This window comes from Alosa pseudoharengus, unplaced genomic scaffold (genome assembly GCF_046254945.1).
Source record: "Alosa pseudoharengus isolate Yale_2024_CS ecotype anadromous, Long Island Sound unplaced genomic scaffold, YU_APseudo_1.1 YU_APseudo_1.1_scf_18, whole genome shotgun sequence".
NCBI classification, from domain to species: Eukaryota; Metazoa; Chordata; class Actinopteri; order Clupeiformes; family Clupeidae; genus Alosa; species Alosa pseudoharengus.
The window spans coordinates 25,727,565-25,747,906 of NW_027468650.1; the positions used below are offsets into that span (position 1 = coordinate 25,727,565).

The 20,342-nt window shown below is 43.5% G+C and overlaps 1 protein-coding gene across 1 annotated transcript in view; it reads left to right on the forward strand.

The window, feature by feature from the left end:
* The window catches only part of LOC143131255 (phthioceranic/hydroxyphthioceranic acid synthase-like), a 28,685-nt gene that overhangs the window by 593 nt on the left and 7,750 nt on the right, over positions 1 to 20,342 (forward strand). The window contains exons 3-4 of the mRNA XM_076290757.1: positions 72 to 232; positions 722 to 928. Of these exons, the coding sequence (XP_076146872.1) occupies positions 72 to 232; positions 722 to 928 (368 nt within the window). The remainder of the gene's footprint in view (positions 1 to 71; positions 233 to 721; positions 929 to 20,342) is intronic.

Consider the following 20,342-nt stretch of genomic DNA (forward strand, 5'->3'; position numbering starts at 1 on the left):
AGTATGCATTTATGTCCATGTGACAAACAGTGAAATAAAAAAAATGTGGCTGTTTTGTTTATTTTGTTTAGGTTAAATGACTTTGACCACAAGTTTTTTGGGATCACCGATGCTGAAGCTTCTCACATGGACCCTCAACAGAAACTCCTGCTGCAGTGTTCCTACAGAGCACTGGAAAATGCTGGGATTCCCATGGAGAAGGCCAGTGGCACCAGAACCGGAGTTTTTGTTGGTGAGTCTATGGACTCTCACTCTCCCGCATTTACTGTACTGAACAATGTGTGGTAAATATGTGGTAATATGTAAATATGTAAATATATGTTTTGTAGCCTATAATGTCACTCCAATAATGGCGACATGATAGTGCTGTAATTTCAACACCACTGCAAGTGCCAAGTGGATGAACCCAGAGATATATTCAATATTAAAATATAAATAAAAAACAATATTAAAGATATACAACTGGTAGGATAAATAAAAAACAATATTAAAGATATACAACTGGTAGGATTACTGTCCTCAATCTTTATGAGAATGTGTTATTTTAGAACTGAATTCAGGAACTGAATTCACTGGCTTCACTAACTTACCTACATAGGCAAAGTTTTTTTTTTTAAACTAATGTCAGTTGGGGAGTCACTTGGGACACTACACTAGGTTACTTTAAATGCAAACACAGTTTAACTGTTATAAAATCTGTTGTACAAATTTATATTCACAGGGTTAATGAATCGTGACTTTGAGATGGGCGGTGGCGCTACTAGTGCAAACCTGATTGATCACTGGACTGGCACAGGTGTGGCCATGAGTATTGCAGCCAATCGGATCTCCTATATGTTCAACTTCACTGGACCCTCACTGACCATTGACAGTGCTTGCTCCTCATCTCTTGTGGCTCTTCACTTGGCTTGTCAAGCATTAAGGCAAGGTACTGTAGCCTACTGCTAACTGTTGTCATTTTTAATTAAAGGGATAGATTTTAAGTAAGCAACACAGTGGCTTGCCCAGAAATGGTCTTTAACATCTTTTACACATGATTTTCTTTCATAATTATTAAAGGCACTGTCGTGGAAAAACCGGTCCACTTCCGAATCCAATGAACAATTTATCACTTAACTACTTACTAATTAGCACTCTGGAACAAGCGTCCGAAGGAGACAATGCAGACAGGAGATCTCTGAAGACTGTTGATCTTTATTCACCGTATTGCAGTTATAGTCCAGCCTAAACGATGTCCAGACCAGGTGTCAAGCAATAGGGTGATGTGAGATGTCATCAGCTGGCGCCCCCGATGAGATCTGACTAACAGGTGGCTGCGACCTATCTTTTATACTCCTTAACCTTGGGGTTGGGCCCTCTCGCCACCCTCGAAAGACACCTGTTGGCCTATCAGCATCCACCAAGGTTACGACTATTGGTGGAACCCATTGTCTCATCATGCATAAATTCTATGCAAAACTGTCTTCTTCTGGGTTTTTCCCAGATTCTGTTTTTTTCCAGTTGTAACAGGCTTCTTATCTTGCCACCTGTTACTTGGCCTTGCTGTTACCACCATTACATCATCCAATTACATCATCCTCTTGCTCTCGGCCATCTAGTTCACTGTGAACTCCTTCACCTCGACCATCTAGCCAGGTGTCACTGTCAAGGGCGTCAGTTTGTTTTTAGAAGTGGTGGGGACAATAACCATAAGCTTGAGTGTGTTTTGAAAAGTGCGGGGTACCCTTATGTAAGCTATTAATCCATTCAACATATGCTCAACAGTAGTGTTGCGCCGGTTAAGGTTTTTTTAACATCCGCACCCACCCGACCCGTCAGGAGAGTCAATATCACCACTCGACCCTCAATATGCCCTGATTAACTACCCGAACCTGACCGACAAAAAAAAACAAAAAAAACAATGAGACGTCTTTTTGCCGCAACGTGTGTCTTAAAACGAGGTGAAAATTTGCAGGCCTGCTGATCTGTTCACATGATGCGGAATTTTGGGGAGGCAGCATCAGCTATTAATGTGACGTGCAACAGGGGCGTGTAGTGTGATAGGCGTAGGCCTTACCTAGCGTTCATGGGCTTCGTAAAAACCTTTCTCCAAGTGAAAACATCATCATTCGCGTCATTCACGTCACTTAATGTGTGAGTCAGAGGTCGGAAACTGGGGCTAGATTTTGCTAACAGAGTTGCCCAGTTAGGGGCTCGTCATCACTTTTGTCGTCACGTTGTAGTTCGTTTGTAGTCCATGTGGCCTTTCATGTCCAACAGTTTTAATGTGAACTTGGGAATTTGCCCTTTTTATCACTTGAAAAGCTGCATATCTTTCTTTCACGAGCATCTTACACTATATTTTAAGCAAATACAGTTGTTTGTTTAGGATTAGTGAGTGTATGTTTTAACCTTTGTTGTGGCATCCGTGTTTGTCACACATTCGATGGCTAAGCACTTGAACACTTGCTGTCGGAAAAACAAAGTAGCCATGGGGGCGGTCCTTGTCATTCCGAGGTGCTCTGAATGCACCCTTATTATGCGTGGGCCTTCAGATGCAGCACGTGTGTGGTTTCCAAAACCATGGCGGGAGAACCGACTGCACTTTGGTTAGCTTGCATTTGCTTTGATGTTGCTTAGAATGTTAGATTCTTGCAAAAGATGTCTTCAGACAATAAAAAGTAATTTGGAAGTGAAATTGAAGAGAAGAGTTGCCCCCTGCGTTGGCCGTGATTCCCCTTTGAAAATCATAGGTTCACAGGCTACTGTGGCCTTGGTCAGTGGCGCCGCCAGCCGTAATCCTGTAGCCTACGCACTGTGCGTACAATAATTCATGAAATCATTCAATACAACAATAAAAATAGCTTGTGTACTGTCTTAATTGAAACATGCTTCACGCACAAATGATAGCCTAGGGCAAAGAGAATGGACATCTCAACACAAGGATAGGCCTACATTAGAAGATGATGGTTGGTGTAAACTTTGTCACACGACGTGATAAGCAGTTCTGGCGCTTAAAAACGCAACGTTCCATTCAGTCATAAATCATTCAAACGTAGGCCTAGTGCTCGTCATGAAAAGAAAAAAGCAGCTTAATATTTTTCAGGTGTTTAACAGTAGGCCTAGGCGCACTGTATAATTTATGCCGTAGGCAGTGAAATTATTAGGCATTGCATCCTGTCACTCTGGAACATCGCAGTTCGGGTTGATAAGATTCAGTTAATGCGAGTATGGGTCGTCTCAAAGTTTGGGACAACCAAACAGCAGAGTAGGCAAAGCAAATCCTACTTGTTAGGTTACCAATAGCTGTCTTTTCTCCAGGCCTAGGCCTATCGGAAATCACGACATAAGCTCATTGGTTTTTTTTTTCTTTTCTTTCTTGTTCGCGTGTTGGGTAGTGAAGCGATGCATTTAAGTCAATGTACATCAGAGCCGATATGGCCAGCCCTGATCTGCTGCTCTGTAAGGTAGCCTATTTCTGTCCCACCCACATTTGCTGAACTACTTGCGAAGTAGCCTATTCATTACAGACATCACATGTATCACACGAACGAGCTTTTTCTCAGCTTTTAAACGATGTTGGTGGTTAGTTGTTGTGGTAAACGGTTCGCGAGAAAAGTAGCCTAACTTTAATTTAATCATAGCCTATGTTCTGCACCCGTCTATCCCTACCCATTCATCTTGGCTTCGCGAACTTTCCCTCAACACATGACAAACCATATATCAGAATAAACAGCAGACCTTACCGAACACAAAGGTGTAATTAAAGTTTAAAGTTTTAATTAAAGTTTAAAGCACTCCCCTGTACAGTTAGCCATTCCAGAGTAATCCGGTTTTAAATTTGCAGCAATGTCTATATGCATGTCTCCAACTTTGGGGTTCACAATGTGTTTAAATTGTTCAATAGGCCTACACGATTTTATAACAGGCCAAATACAAAATAAATGTTACAAATATCGCCTAGATAGCCTATCTGTAAACATTACAATCAGAGGATATACATATAGGGCAGACCGACGCTCATGAGTTCTTTGTTTTATCGCTGGATTTTAGGATAGCCTACTATGGCAACCGATTGCATTCCGAGCTACAGTCAACTCTAGCAGGCATTACATGACTGGAGGGTCGGGGTGGGTGCGGATGTTAAAAAACCTTAATCGCGCAACACTCGATCCACACATATCTAGGCAGGTGTGCATGCTGTGAGGATGTCATTGTGCGCGCCTATCGCATGGTTTAGACTCGATGATTTCAGTATGTGGGGATTTTTTCGGTCGCAATTGGTTTGCACATTTTTAGAAGTGGTGGGGACAAAATTCAAATTATAAATAGTGGTGGGGACATATCCCACCCGTCCCCCGTAATCTACGCGTATGGTCACTGTGAACTCTTTCACCCCCTCGACCATCCAGCCAGGTGTCACTGTGAACTCCCTCACCCCACTCCTTGACTGCTGGTCTGGTCTGTTTAAGATGTGTACAGGCCTTCATGCAACGGCCATCGTGACAATTCGGAGTTACATAACGACATAACGACATCATGATCGCATTTGTCTCCAATCTGCCAATCCGTTTTCTCCTCACATATTTGTAAGCAAAGTATATATATATATATATATATATATATATATATATATATAGATTATATATTGATTTAGGTTGATTATTTTCCTTACATATCCCACCCCCCTGTCTCCCAGATATCACAACACTTATGCCCCTTCCGGGCTGGGTGGAGGTCACCGGTCGCAAGTGTACGCCACACTATGGAGCCTGGCCGTCAGCCCCCTGCCTTAGGTTGCCCCTGCTGACCAAAATTGGCACTGCCTAAGCCACAAACTCCGCCACGCCTTGCGGCGTCCGGGGCCAGCATACTGGGGTGAGAGCATGTAATATAGGTTTCAAGCAAGCATTACTATTCAACTGTTCTGGATGGCCTTGCAGGTGAGGGCTTATCCTCCACAATTCTAAGTTTCATCTATGCGTAATAAGTAGTTGTTAGCAATACGTCAACATCCCTTTTACCTTTCCCTTGTCGCTTTATGCTTTTTTGAGGCGACTATTCGTATCAGGTCACAGCCCATGACTTCTATCCTTTTTCTCTGTCACCTGGGCGTGCAGGTACATGTCCTGTGAGTTACCTATCAGTATTGTGTGTGTGTGTGTGTGCGTAGACATAGCATCTATGTATTATTGTGGATAGGTGTGGGCACCTCGCAGGGCCCCACCCTATTCTTGCCCACTCGAAGGATGAAGCTCCAGATAAGCCTGGAGCCCTTCCAACACCATTATATTCTCATATTCACTTTCTCCTATACATATCATCTCCCATAACCATCAATTGTTTGGCCACTGCCTGTGAGCAGATCCTCCTACAACATTGGGTGATGCAACAAAACAGTCCTACGACAAGGGCAGCTCCGAACAGCAATGTACCAAGAGATGCCACAATCAGTGCTCCCAGTGACCCAAAGTTGTTTTTCAGCCACTGAGTCACTGGACTAAAAAATACCTGACACATCACCTACATCTAATGATATATTCTTCTATTCTTTTCCCGAACTTTCATGAGCTTCAGTGTTCAGGATCTTAAGTCTATCCATTTCCTTTACAACACCCTCCATGTCTTCATCTGTTCCAGGGATGAGGCATGAGTCTGTCCCCATTGTCTTGTTCTCTACTACCATCCTATGAAGTCCTCTGTAGCAGCTGGTCTGTCATTAGGAAGGTCAAGAGTAACAGATTCCCCAGTTGATTGCGTCCCTCTACTGGTGCAGCAGCGGCGGTGTTGTCGCTTTCCCTCGCTTCTTTGGTGTAGCCATCATTGTAGGGGGTTTTGGAGTCGACTGTACAGCCAGCTGCAGTGACTTCTAGAGGGCTCGTTACAGGGATGGCTGTCTCTCGGGGCAGCTGGCATGGTCTCAGATACCTGGGGTTCGGAAGTGGCCTCAATTCTGGGTGGAAGTGTCCGCCTCCTCCCGTTTGGGCCTGGCTCGACCCCATCATCAACAGCACCTGCAGGAACAGATAGGGGAGAGAAAACACCATGCCCCCTAGGCACATCACGCCTAGGGCCAGTATCAGGAGCTGGCAGTATCCTCCTTGCCATACCCCTACTCGTACTTGATTCTCCCCCGGATTCCCCACCACCATCATCCACCCCAGGGGAGTCTGGTGGGGGTCCTGGCGGTCCTTGGTTCCCCTGATCATCGTCTGGCTCCTCCATTCTTCTCTGTGACACCGCCCTGAATGGGTCCTTCTTCGGACCCCCTCTCCAATCTCCTTTCTCTCTTCTTCTGCTCATTGAAAATTGCCTTGTGAACTTGGGAAAATTGGTTATTATAACTGCTCACTTTCTGCTCCAATACTTCTAGTGAGGGTTTCCGTCACTAATTCACGGAGTAGGTATCACTCTTCCAGTCATTATTCCAGTCAGCGATTTTTTTTTATTTTTATTTTTTCACATTTTCATTAATGCAATTGGCTTTCCTTGAGTTGCTTATTGCACAAATGTGACCTCAACACATAAGCAATGCGATCCAGAAGCAATGGTGCCCAGAATCCTCTGTCAAGAATCTGCTGCCTTATATCCTCCCTTGCACTGTGAGAAACACAATGTGCCTGATCTATTAGGAGATCGAGGAGCCAATTTGGGGCCACCATCCTTCCATCATGATTCCTCCAGACCCCATCACCTCCCTTTGTAGCCCCCCTCTGTTCCCACAACACTTTCTCAGTATCAAGCCTCTTTTATGTCATCCAGTCGGAGTTGGGGGCCGACTCTATGACAACTCTGACCCTCCTGCCATCTGGTAGATCTGCTATAGCTGGAGCCTGTACGGCCACTGACTCTGAGTCTGACAGGAGTCGGTCAATCAAACCTGACAGGTACCTGGCCTCACAGGGTTTGTCCCAGCATTCAGGGCAGTCTGCCCTTTGGCATAATGCACAACAGAGGGGATCCTGATGATGTATACGTTCGTCATCATACCATTTAGAGCACCATGTGCACTCATTATAATGGTATGGGCACTTTGTGGGGCATGGCATAGTACATGGCACGCCATCCAAATTTGACTTGTTGAACAACACTGTATGTGGTTTATTCTCCTAAGGGGGTTCATAGCACTCTACCCAGTCACTACTGAATCCTATGAGGCCACTGAACGACATCATCTGTTTTACCGTGGTTGGTCTTGGTTCCTTTGTGATGGCCTCAATATGCTCTGGGGCAATTCCCTTGTGTCCACCTAAATAGATCACCTTGGGCTGGGCGAATTGCAGTTTTTTCTTGACACTTTGTACCCCCCTTCGGCCAGAACGGTTAACACATGGACTGTGTCCTTTTTCACACGTTTCTCTGTCCAGGGCACATATCAAAACGTCATTGAAATATTGCAGGATCGTGCTCTGACACGTGATGCGCTTTAGGTTATTAGCTTTTCAATTTGAGGTCCTTAGGCAAACGATTGTATTGATACGTTTTTCCCAAATATTGGAATGCAAAAAGTTCCTCGCTCGCTGGCACCACTCTAATGGAGAAGTAAGCTTGCGTTAAATCTATGACGGAAAACGTGGTAGCGTCAGACGGGATGTATGTCAGTAACACGTTAGCATGTGGTATGTCTGCCGGATAGTCCTCAATGCACGCATTTACCGGTCTGAGATCTTGGATCATTCTCCATCTCACTCCATCTGCCTTTCGTGTAGAGAAAATAGGCGTGTTGCACCTTGGGCTTGGGACTTCTTCTAGGACTCCTGCTTGCAGAAGGTCTTCAATCATTTCCTTAATTCCTTCAACTGCTTCTGCTGAGAGTGGGTATTGTGGCTGGAATGGCAACGTTACTCCTGGTTTCAATTTTACTTCCACGGGGCTTGCTGACTTAACCAGTCCTATGTCTCCATCTCCTTGGAACCACACCACGGATGGTTCTTGTGCTAATATTCTTTCCACGTGTTTCTCATCCGTTTCCGTTGCCTCTTGCAGCATCATCATTTTCCAGGCTGCTTGTTTTGGCTCCACAAGCCTCTCTTCTGCTTCACGATCCATGCATTGTATCACATATCTGTCCCCGTCTGGGTCAAACCTGCTGAAGGACACATGATTCTTTTTGTCCCAGCATCGCTACCCTATTCCTGCCATCAGGCCATGCATGCAATAGGGATTGCCATATAGACAGGGTTTGACATACGGTATATTGAGGGCTTCTTCCAGGGCTGTTTCTTGACTTTGGCCTCTTTTCTGCTTCTCTTCAGTCTTTTTCTGGGTTTAAGTCTGAGGCGTGTGCCGTCGGCGGTGCATCAGTCTCTTTAAAACGTCATGACAGGTGCTGCATGTATGTGTCCCAGTCCATATCATTGCTGTCAAAAGGTTTGTGTCGCGTTTTGTCCCAGCATCGTTGTCCTGCTCCTGGGAACAGCTTGTATAACCGAATGCATTTCCATAGGGGCATCCTTTTGGCATAAGGTATGCCCCTCTGTTCCTGGAGTCCTGCATTCATGATCTCGATTATTTGTGGGACGCCCCATACGGTGATTGGGTTGCTTAGCTTTACTCTGTACATTGGACCGTCTTCTGTCTCAGTGGCTATTTGGACCCAATCATTTGTTGTCCCCTTCCATTTGGCACATCGAGCCTTGAGCATCACTGAGCCATCTTTCTTGTTCTGTGTCCATCTGCCACTCTTAAAGTGATGTGGGCCATTGTTCCAGGCATGTCAAAGAATGCTCCCATATTCCCTCCTTCCATGAACTTTACATCAGCAGCCACTCCTTCTTCAGCCACTATTACTGGGTGTATGTCCAGCGGAATGTGTTTCCAGCCTCCCACTTTTCTGTTCCACTTTTCCTCTCTTTCTTCATTTGGCGTCTGGTCAAACTTAATTGTGCAGTGAAAGGGACATCATGGTGCTCGTAGATGGCCATGGACGGTTGCTTATTTGGTCTGCAGTTTGTTGTACAGCTCTTGTTCCAGGTCTGGTTCCAACTGACCGATCCAGTAAACTTGCTGGATGTGGCTTTGTGGGGGGCCATGTATCATCATAGCCATCTGGGTTGCTAACACTGTTATCTGCACTCTTGACGGGGAGCATTCAATTTGGAGTCTTAGATTGCACAACGCGTCCCGCCCCAGCAGGTTGACAGGCCTGTGTTCCGCTATTAACACTGTTATCCTAATTTCCTTGTCTTCTATTTGAATTGATACTGGGGCTGTCATTGGAATAAGCATCTTCATACTTTTTCCTGAAGACCTGGGGAGGTGCTGGGCATCTTTTGGGTGAAGACAAGTGTACGTTGCTCCCATGTCCACTAAACATTTAACCTCTTTGCCCTGTATTAGAACCTGCAGCATCGGTTTTGCGTCAGCTCCCTTCGTCAGGGTGGGGAACTGACCCTCCCCTGGGTTTTCCAGGCCTCGTCAATTGTAGGCTCCCTCATAGGGGGAGACCTGGGCAGACTTAGTCTGCCCCTGCGGCGGGCCTCCCCTATAATGGGTCACCTGGTTGCCAGACTGGGCTTGGCCTTGTGACAGAGCTCCTCCATATTGAGGGGCCTGACCACTCTGTCGTATCTGCCCTTGTGGTGGTGGTGCTGGTCCCCCTTGGTTGCCTTGTCTACCAGTTCTAGTCAGGCATCCCTGGAGATGTGTCCTACTCCTCCGGCCACCCAGCACTGGAAGCTACCTGGTCCTTGATTTGTTGAGTACGTTGTCGTTCTCTTCCATAGTCTCCTCTTCCTGGCCCAAATCCCCCTCAGTGGGGCCCACCTCGGCCTTTGTTCTGTGGGTACCATTGTTGTCTCTGTTGTTGTATAGGCCCATACATCACTGGTTGAAATGTCACTGGTGGCATTTGTTGTGGCTGTATCATCCCCTGTTTCTGTATCACTGGTGTTGCCACAGCTGCTGTACCACTGGTGTTGCCACAGGCTGCTGTACCTTTTGTGTTGATTGTTGCTGTGGGGCAAGAGCCTGGCCCCCTAGCACCGGGTCTGCGGCCAGCATCATTGGGGCTTGGGTAGCGGCCTTTTTTGCGCTTTTTGTCTCTTGGAACTGCATTTGAGTGAGTTTTCGCAAGACCTCCTTTTCTTGTTGTTCCTTTTTATCTTCTCCTTGCCTGTGGAGTGTTACGTAGTGTGCCACTGCTAGTCTGAACTCATCTTTAGTCATGCAACCCAAGCGCCAGTCATTTTCTAACTGTGCCTTTACTGGTCTCGGCAGGGTGTCCATAACGGCCTGTCTGAATTGTATTGTGGATGCATATGATTCTGGTGCTTTTCAGATTCCCACATGCTTACTCTTTCTTATATCCATTTCATAGCCTCTCCCATTTTCTCCCAAGCTCTGGCTACCAGTTCTTCTTTTCCTGGCTCATTGCCTTCTGTCTGTCAGTTTATCTATAAGTCGTTTTGCTTCAAGTGCTTTCCTCTCGCTCCAGCGCTCAAGTTGTATCTCAGCTTCTCTTCGAATGGCTGCAACCTGCTCTTCCTCCATCATTCTCTGATGCTCCTGGATCATCCCTCTGTTTTGTTTGTGATCTCTTATTTCTATCCCTGTGTTTTTATTCTGTACCTGTCCTTTGGGAGTACTGGTGTGGGTTAACCCTTCTCCCCAATCATGCTGCAGCCTTTCCAGAGCACACCTATGGTTTGTTGCCACCTCGTATTCACTTTGAAGTGCTTCTTCCCACCTTTTGGCCACTTCTGTTTCGGTCCTCTGTATCCTTCCCGAACTCCTATGGTCTGTCTCCATTTCCCTCAATGCCCCTTCAGTCTCTCCACCCCTTAGGGAAAGCTCAGGGGCCCCTGGGCTGAAGAGGGGCGCCGTTGGTCGCGGTGATGCTCCTGACGGGGAGTCGTGTTGCCTCTCCATTATTTTCTTTATTTCCTCCCACACCTCCATGCGATCTCCTCCCATCATGGCTTTTCTCAACACTAGGGCCGCTTGGATTGCAGAGCCCGGTGGTCCTTCTTTCCGTTGGCCCATTTCCTTTGTATCCTCTTTTAGTATCTCGGGATACAGTCTGTCCTTTTCTGCATATGGAGATGGTCGTGGTTCCGCCATAGGCAGAGCCCTTGAATCTGGAGCCTGGGTCGGGGATGCTTGTCTTTGTTGAATTTGCTTCATTTTTACCTCTTTCCATTTCCTTCTCCTTCCTTTTCCGCTCGGCTATTTTCATGAAAGCTTCCAAGTTCTTCTTCTCTTTTATTTTGTCTCGCGGGCCTCTTGTCATGGTTTTATGGTTCAGGACCTTCTCCTGCATTTGGGCTATTGTGCTTAAATCAAATGCTCCATTGTATGTCCAGGGGGTGTGGTGTTTCTGTGTCCTTTCTTCCCATTTCTTCCTGACCTCCTTGATTCTATCTCTGGCAGTCCTGTTCTCTTTCAAGACTTCCTCCAAGGGTGTCATCTCTCCCGTCGCCATTCTTCACAACCCTTCTCCCTGCTGTGGGTTTAGTCTTTTGAATGGTTGTGGTCCTTTAAGTGAATGTTCTGAACCCCCTCGTGGATATATATCAGATCCTCTTACGATTTGCAGTCTTCCCTGTGCACCTGGAGTCGGTTTTGGTCTTCTATATTACTAGATTGTTCCCAATCCAGGTACCAACCCAGTTCCCAGTCTCCCAGTGCCTCTTGTTCGTCGAAGCTAGGTATGATGCACACTGGCTGGTTATGTTCTGGTGTATATGGGCGTAGGTCACCGACTGTGTATAATATGGCGTCCCTCAAGTCTCCCCAAGTTTCACAGTGAGCTGGAAGCAGCACTCTCTGTCCTGGAACCGCTGCCCCCTATTTGTCTGTGGCGCTTACGCCCTCCTTTTGGGTGTTCGGTGATTTTAACCACCCACTCTTCCTCTGACTTTTCACTATTATGTGCGTCTCCAGCTATTGCTCGGGTTTGTGGCCACTCCTGATTCTCCTGCAAATGCGTGCCAGGGTCTATGTCACCAAGTGTATCAATTACTACTTCAACAAGACCCCACCACTCTCTACAGTATGTTGGGAGTTGCAACCTCTTGCCTTGGAATTCCACGTGTTGTCCAGTGTCAAAGTTTATATAACACCCCTCTTCTCTATGCTGGGTAATGTTTATGGTCCAGATCACTTCATGTCCTCCTTGTGCCATATATCCCTGTAGTTTGCTTGTTGGATAAGATGTTTGGCTTTTTCTTATTCTGTGTGTTAATATGGGAAACGGTTATAGGCCACTGCTATCTTAATTACTATGTGGTTGTTCCCTTTCTCTTCCCTGTGCTTGAGTAGTCCTAACCTATCTACTTCCAATGTGATGTACCCTACTCTGACTGTTGTCTCAACCCTGTGTTAGTAGCTTGATCCTCTGTTCTCTGGTGATGTTTTTTTTTCCTTCTAATTTACAATTAACAGAAACAATTTTTTGTTCTTACTTCTTATTTCACTTAATCCTGTTCCTGTGTGTGTGAGAATGTTGCTCTGGCCTACCTGTGTGTGTAAGACTTCTTATCTCTTGTCTCTTCTGGGCAGTCAGCCAGGTCTGGGCAGTGAGCCAAGATCTTCTGCTGAGTCTGGCCCCCACCTGTGGGCTTAATGTCTGTGGCAAATATTACTTCATACAATTATTTCTCTTTCTTTATTTTATTTACTTATTTCAGTTTTACACAACTTATCAACTTCTAACAGGTTACTCTCTAGTTCTTCATTAATGTGGGTGCATTGCTCTATTGAGGTGTATACATAAACCTTCTAACAGTGTTCTAACTATTTTCGGTAACGCTTTAGAATAACATGTGCTTATTAGGTATTAACAGTGCATAATAAGCAGTTAACAATTCATTACTAACAGTTAGTTAACTGTTGTTATCCTTTAATAACATTAACTAACTGTTAACATGCAGCTTGTAAGTGATAAAAAGCAGCCTTTTAAGTTACTTACAAGCATATTTGTTAACAGTTGTAAGTGTTAACAAGCAGCTTGTTAATGGTGTATAAGACAAAGAGGTGGATAACTAATACGCTTAAAAGACCTTTCTTACCTATTTGTAGTAAATTTTGCAGCCCCCCAATCTAAAGCGAGGACCATGTAGCCTAAAGTTCCACAAGCCCAACCTTCTATCTATCTAGCTTGGTTTAGCTGTGAGAAGTACACCTTCAAAATTGTTGCAGTGAGCAGGAATTGAACCCCGGTCTCCCGGGTCAAAGAGTGCATCACTACTTGTTGAGCTACACTACTGTTCCTAATTGACTGATGGAAAATATTCTGATGTTCTATATCATACTAGCTATGCTTTTTACAAATATGTTTCTGATGGAAAAGTGGTGTTTAATTTCCATAATCTTTGTTCAGTGAACACATAAAACAGTTTGTCAGCAGTCTACAGATATGCCAGCTTTGTATATAGTTTGGTTACCTAGCAACCGAGGCTTAAAGACGATAAGTGGGTGCGTTCAAAGCTCTGGTTTAAAGTTGCAAACATAGGCAAACGTTCGTGATCGATTTAAAACATGTTTCAGTTTGCCTTGAACAGAGGCGAACATTCGTGGTCTGTTTCTGCATTAATTAAACACCACTTTTCCATCAGAAACATATTTGTAAAAAGCATAGCTAGTGTGATATAGCACTTCGGAATATAGAATCAAAATAAACAATTCCATCAGGTGTACAACAAAAGTAGTGTAGCTCAATAAGTAGCAATGCACTCTTTGATGCAGGAGACCATCGATTCCTGCTCACTGCAACCATTTTAAAGGTGCATTTCTCACAGCTAAACCAAGCTGTATAGAGAGATAGAAGGTTGGGCTTGTGGAACTATAGGCTACATGGTCCTCGCTTTAGATTGGGGGGCTGCAACATTTACTACAAATAGGTAAGAAAGGTCTTATAAGCGTATTAGTTATCCACCTTTTTGTCTTATACACCATTAACAAGCATTAACAAGCTGCTTGTTAACACTTACAACTGTTAACAAATATGCTTGTAAGTAACCTAAAAGGCTGCTTATTAACACTTACAAGCTGCATGTTAACAGTTAGTTAATGTTATTAAAGGATAACAACAGTTAACTAACTGTTAGTAATGAATTGTTAACTGCTTATTATGCACTGTTAATACCTAATAAGCACATGTTATTCTAAAGCGTTACCCTATTTTCTTATTGATGTGAATATATTGCTCTACTAACGTGTATACATGAATCTTCTAACAGTGTTATAACTATATTTCTTTATTGTTGTGAGTATATTGTTCTACAAAAGTGTATACATTTTGCCATGTGCATCACAACCTTTTGATTTTGTTTTATATGTGACAACATTTATTATAGCAAGGCACACTGTAAGATTTTATAGTGATGTTTCTTCTAAGTTTTAACCTAGTGTGAGCCTTCCACGTTTCCTTACAGGGGGAGAATTTCTTACAAACCTATGTCTCCCAATCACTTTCCACTGTGAGCTCCGATTCGTCTTCCAAAACCTCTGTACTCTGCTCTGCCTCCTTACCTTCTTCTCTGTCCTTCTCTGGGTGTAAGGAGGACTTAGAAGGGCTGTAGGGGAAAAGGCCTTCCTCATTACTCAGAGGCTCAGGCGTCTCTGTTGAGAGGCATGTGAATACTTTTATCAAAGCATTTATGTCCAACGTATGTATCCTGTGCAAATCCTTGATCAGTATCCCAATTGCTATCTGTAATGATCCACTTTTATTCCGATCTCCTTCAACCGACCCTCTCTCTGTCCCTCGGCGATCTCCTCAATCACAAGTGTAGGTCTGTGTGCTCCCGGCACCTATTGTAGGCCCATGCTCACACACACTCAGTATTTTCACATAACAAATAAACATTTTAAAACTTTGTTCTGAGGGGTGCTATCTGTCTGATTATCACTGGCTCGGATTTTGTGCCCAAGTGATATTCAGCTCATGTTATTCTATTCTAAAATGTTTCTATCTGTCTGCATATCGCTGGCTCATGTTTTTGTCCAGCGATATCAGCTCATGTCATTCTATTTCTAAATTGTTTCTATCTGTCTGAACATCGCTGGCTCATGTGTTTGTCCAGCGATATCAGCTCATTCCAGTCTATTCTAAAATGTTTCTATCTGTCTGCATATCGCTGGCTCATCTGTTTGTCCAGCGATATCAGCTCATGTCATTCTATTTCTAAAATGTTTCTATCTCTCTGACATCTCTGGCTCATCTGTTTGTCCAGTGATATCAGCTCATTTCAGTCTATTTCTAAAATGTTTTCTATCTGTCTGAACATCGTTGGCTCATCTGTTTGTCCAGCGATATCAGCTCATTTCAGTCTATTTCTAAAATGTTTCTATCTGTCTGCATATCACTGGCTAATACTTTGTCCAGTGATATCAGCTCATTTCAGTCTATTTCTAAAATGTTTTCTATCTGTCTGAACATCGTTGGCTCATCTGTTTGTCCAGCGATATCAGCTCATTTCAGTCTATTTCTAAAATGTTTCTATCTGTCTGCATATCACTGGCTAATACTTTGTCCAGTGATAGCAGCTCATTCCAGTCTATTCTAAAGTGTATCTATCTGTCTGATATTTTCTGGCTCATCTGTTTGTCCAGCGATATCAGCTCATTTCAGTCTATTTCTAATATGTTTCTATCTGTCTGCATATCACTGGCTAATATTTTGTCCAGTGATAGCAGCTCATTCCAGTCTATTCTAAAGTGTTTCTATTCTGTCTGATATTTTCTGGCTCATCTGTTTGTCCAGCGATATCAGCTCATTTCAGTCTATTTCTAAAATGTTTCTATCTGTCTGCATATCACTGGCTAATATTTTGTCCAGTGATAGCAGCTCATTCCAGTCTATTCTAAAGTGTTTCTATTCTGTCTGATATTTTCTGGCTCATCTGTTTGTCCAGCGATATCAGCTCATTTCAGTCTATTTCTAAAATGTTTCTATCTGTCTGCATATCACTGGCTAATATTTTGTCCAGTGATAGCAGCTTATTCCAGTCTATTCTAAAGTGTTTCTATCTGTCTGTATATCGCTGGCTAATATTTTGTCCAGTGATGTCAGCTCATTCCAGTCTATTCTTAAATATTTCTATCTGTCTAAAATATCACTATTATATTGTATATTATGTATTATATATTGTTCCTTTCCCCACTAGCCAACTTAACTACTGCCAGGTTAATTTACGGCCTAGTTGCCTCTTATCCTCCCTCTACTCTGCAGCGCAGAGGGAGTAGTATCACACACACAAAGCAGAAGGAAAAAACACACTCACACACCACCAAAAAAAACACTTACAGTTCAGCTGTGCTGCCTGCTCCCTTCAACTTTAAAAGGGATTCAGAATTAGTGTTAATTTTGTCACCTATTTTTAATTTAGTCTTAGTCTTAGTCTTTTTGTTAGTCAAGTTTTAGTCGACAAAAAGTCTCGTAATTTAAGTCTAGTTTTAGTCAAAAGAAAAGTAAAGGTATCTTAGTCTTAGTCAGTTTTAGTCAACACATTTTAGTCTTTTTTTATATAACAAATTATTTCTGATTACCATTTGAGTCAAATAGTGTTTCACACATCTCAATTTTCCAACAATATTGTGTGTCCACAGGGCTACTTGTCTGTTATAATTACTCATTCCGATTTTTTGTCAGTCAGTATTTTTACATGCACAGGTAGGGATTTGACCATAGACAGTAAAAGATTTGACTGGACCACTGTCATATTCGTAGACCAGTGTTTCTCAAAGTGTGGTCCGGGGATCACTGGTGGTCCGCAAGCTATCCCAAGTAGTCCGCAAGCAGACGTGGTAAAATATAATATAGATGAGTTGTTTGCAATATTGAACCAACTTGTATGTAAAAACAGTTCTGCAACACTGTCTATGTAAGATATGCCAGTTTAAATCATACAGTATGAATCCACACAATAAGCAAAGTGCAAAGACAATAAGCAAGGTGGTTCAGTGAGTAGGCCTATTGTGTAGACTAATTATAGGCTACTGTTGAAGTAGGTCTAATCTTTTTTTTTTTTAGCTAGGGTTAGTTAAGTGGTCCTGAAACTGAAAAAGTTTGAGAAACACTGTCATAGGCCAAAGTATTAATGTTTTACTCCGCCTCACTAGATGGCGATATGCGCCCAAACACAACACATTCCCCAAACAGACTCTCCATCTTAGCCATAGCTAATTTGCTAGCGAACTTTCCATATTAGCTTACTTGCTAGCAAACTATGCATCATCAGTCTAACTAGTTAAGTAGTTGACATTACATGATGAACATTTTCGTATGGACATTCTGGGGGATGTTAATTTGTATGAGAGAAGCTTCAACTTCTGGGTATGTAGTATTGTGGTATAAAGGCAGAAATCTCCAGTGTTCTTGTTCCATGTAGTTTCGTGTTGCAGCCACAGGGTTGCTAACCTGGCCCTAGCCAGATGAATGTCGTTCCGCTTAGCTCCGCCTAGCTCCGCCTAGCTTCACTCACATCCATCTGGAACCTCTTCCATTGAGAGTGATTTCTCCAACCAACTTTATGGTTTAGCGAATCAGGACGCAGGGCGGGAGTTTCATAGATGTGACATAGCGTAGAAGCGACTGTGAGACTGTTATCAGCGTCACGGGTTGGCTTCGATGAGAGTGGTTGAAGTAGCACGTCAATAGATGACGGACAAGTGGCTTATTCAATCATATGCAAGCATTTTTTGATTAGGTCCAGCCTTCTGAAGCAACATTTCAATGGATCGGTTCCAGATGGATGAGTGGAGCTAGGCGGAGCGAAATTCATCTGGCTAGGGTCAGGTTACAGGGTTGCAGCAACAGCACGTAGACTAGCCTACAGGAAAGCTGTTGCGTATGAACTCATTCGGAATATTTTGAAAACGTAACAGCTAGATATTCTGTCTTCTCATTTTGTAGACGAAAATGAAGAGAGATTTTATCTTAGTTTTTATTTCATGCAAAACATTTTAGTCTCGTCTTTTTTCGTCAATAATAATGCATCTTAAGATAGTCTTAGTCAGTGTTTCAGGACATTACTGCCGTCTCGTCATCGTCTCGTCTTAGTCATTAAAAAAAAAAGGTCGTTGACGAACATATTTCCTCTCGTCTTGTCTGACGAAATTAACACTATTCAGAATAACCCTATTCTGACTTCTCTACCATATAGAGGAATACCAAAACATTATAAACACAAAAACCTTACAGATCAGTCGCACTGTCTGTTCCCTTTGACCTTCAAAGGTTTCAGAATAACCCTATTCTGACTTCTCTATCGCATAGAGGAATACCATATATCATAAATCACAAAAAATACCTTACAGATCAGTCGCACTGTCTGTTCCCTTTGACCTTCAAAGGTTTCAGAATAACCCTATTCTGACTTCTCTATCGCATAGAGGAATACCAAAACATTATAAACACAAAAACCTTACAGATCAGTCGCACTGTCTGTTCCCTTTGACCTTCAAAGGTTTCAGAATAACCCTATTCTGACTTCTCTATCGCATAGAGGAATACCATATATCATAAATCACAAAAAATACCTTACAGATACCTGACTTCTCTATCGCATAGAGGAATACCATATATCATAAATCACAAAAAATACCTTACAGATCAGTCACACTGTCTGTTCCCTTTGACCTTCAAAGGTTTCAGAATAACCCTATTCTGACTTCTCTATCGCATAGAGGAATACCAAAACATTATAAACACAAAAACCTTACAGATCAGTCGCACTGTCTGTTCCCTTTGACCTTCAAAGGCTTCAGAATACTCTCATTATTCTGACTTCTCTATCGCATAAAGAAAAATACCATATCATCATAAAACGCATGCGCTTTTAAAGACCAACAGTGTAATTTAGTCTCCACTATTCTTTTGAGGATTCAGTAAACAATTCAGTCCCAGGCTACCCACAAGTCACAACAGCCTGGCTCCCCCTAATGTAAGCAAAATTGCCTACCTTTTGGGCCCTTGGGGAAACGGCTGCCGTGACCTGCTTCACCCGGGACAGAACTGCTTTCCTGATGAATCCTGTGTCAAATCTCAGTTGGAACCTCCAGATCTGTCGTGGAAAAACCGGTCCACTTCCGAATCCAATGAACAATTTATCACTTAACTACTTACTAATTAGCACTCTGGAACAAGCGTCCGAAGGAGACAATGCAGACAGGAGATCTCTGAAGACTGTTGATCTTTATTCACCGTATTGCAGTGATAGTCCAGCCTAAACGATGTCCAGACCAGGTGTCAAGCAATAGGGTGATGTGAGATGTCATCAGCTGGCGCCCCCGATGAGATCTGACTAACAGGTGGCTGCGACCTATCTTTTATACTCCTTAACCTTGGGGTTGGGCCCTCTCGCCACCCTCGAAAGACACCTGTTGGCCTATCAGCATCCACCAAGGTTACGACTATTGGTGGAACCCATTGTCTCATCATGCATACATTTTATGCAAAACTATCTTCTTCTGGGTTTTTCCCAGATTCAGTTTTTTTCCAGTTGTAACAGGCTTCTTATCTTGCCACCTGTTACTTGGCCTTGCTGTTACCACCATTACATCATCCAATTACATCATCCTCTTGCTCTCTGCCATCTAGTTCACTGTGAACTCTTTCACCTCGACAACGTAGTCGCTGCCAAGAAAACCAGCCTTGTAACTTCAAGAACTTCACAACCTTCTGCTCGCTCACGGTACCGATCCACTTGCACGACACTTCATTTTGTCGTGTCGCATTCCACTCTAGTCCTATGGGTGACGTCAAGCGACTTTAACGCGCCCGCAAAGCATTCCGGGAAGGCAGCGCTGCATTTGAAATAATGTCGCGCGTCAAAAAGTTGGCCGATGCCCAGCTTTATGCAAATGAATCCGTTGAACGCGAGGCGACTCTCTAATGAAAGGACGAGTTTGTAGGTCCTTTGTTCTACCACAACGGTGCCTGTGAAACTTTGGTTCCGCTTACAAGACAAATAATGTTTTAACGATCTCTTCCACGACCACCTAGTAGTCCATAAAACAAACGAAACTAGGATTTGGATGAATATATTGACTGTTGGTGTCAGGGATGGATTACTGCACGGGCCTACCGGGCCCAGGGGCCCAAGGGGTCAGGGGGCCCTGAAGCCCAAGCCTTTGCATGGAATCATTGCCTCAATATCAACAAATCAGGATGTAGGCTATGAATCTGATTGAATTTAGTATTGGCACCAGAATACAGGAAATCACATCAAACAAATTTAAAAAATTCTGGGGGAGGACCCCCAAACCCCCCCTCCCACATATACGACAATTAGTGGGGGGCCCTTAATACATCTGGGCCCAGGGGCCCAAAAGTTCATAATCCGCCCATGGTTGGTGTTTCTGGTGAGGATTTGAAATTGCTTTGAGTAGTTTAAATAAAACAAGATTTCGAAATGGCT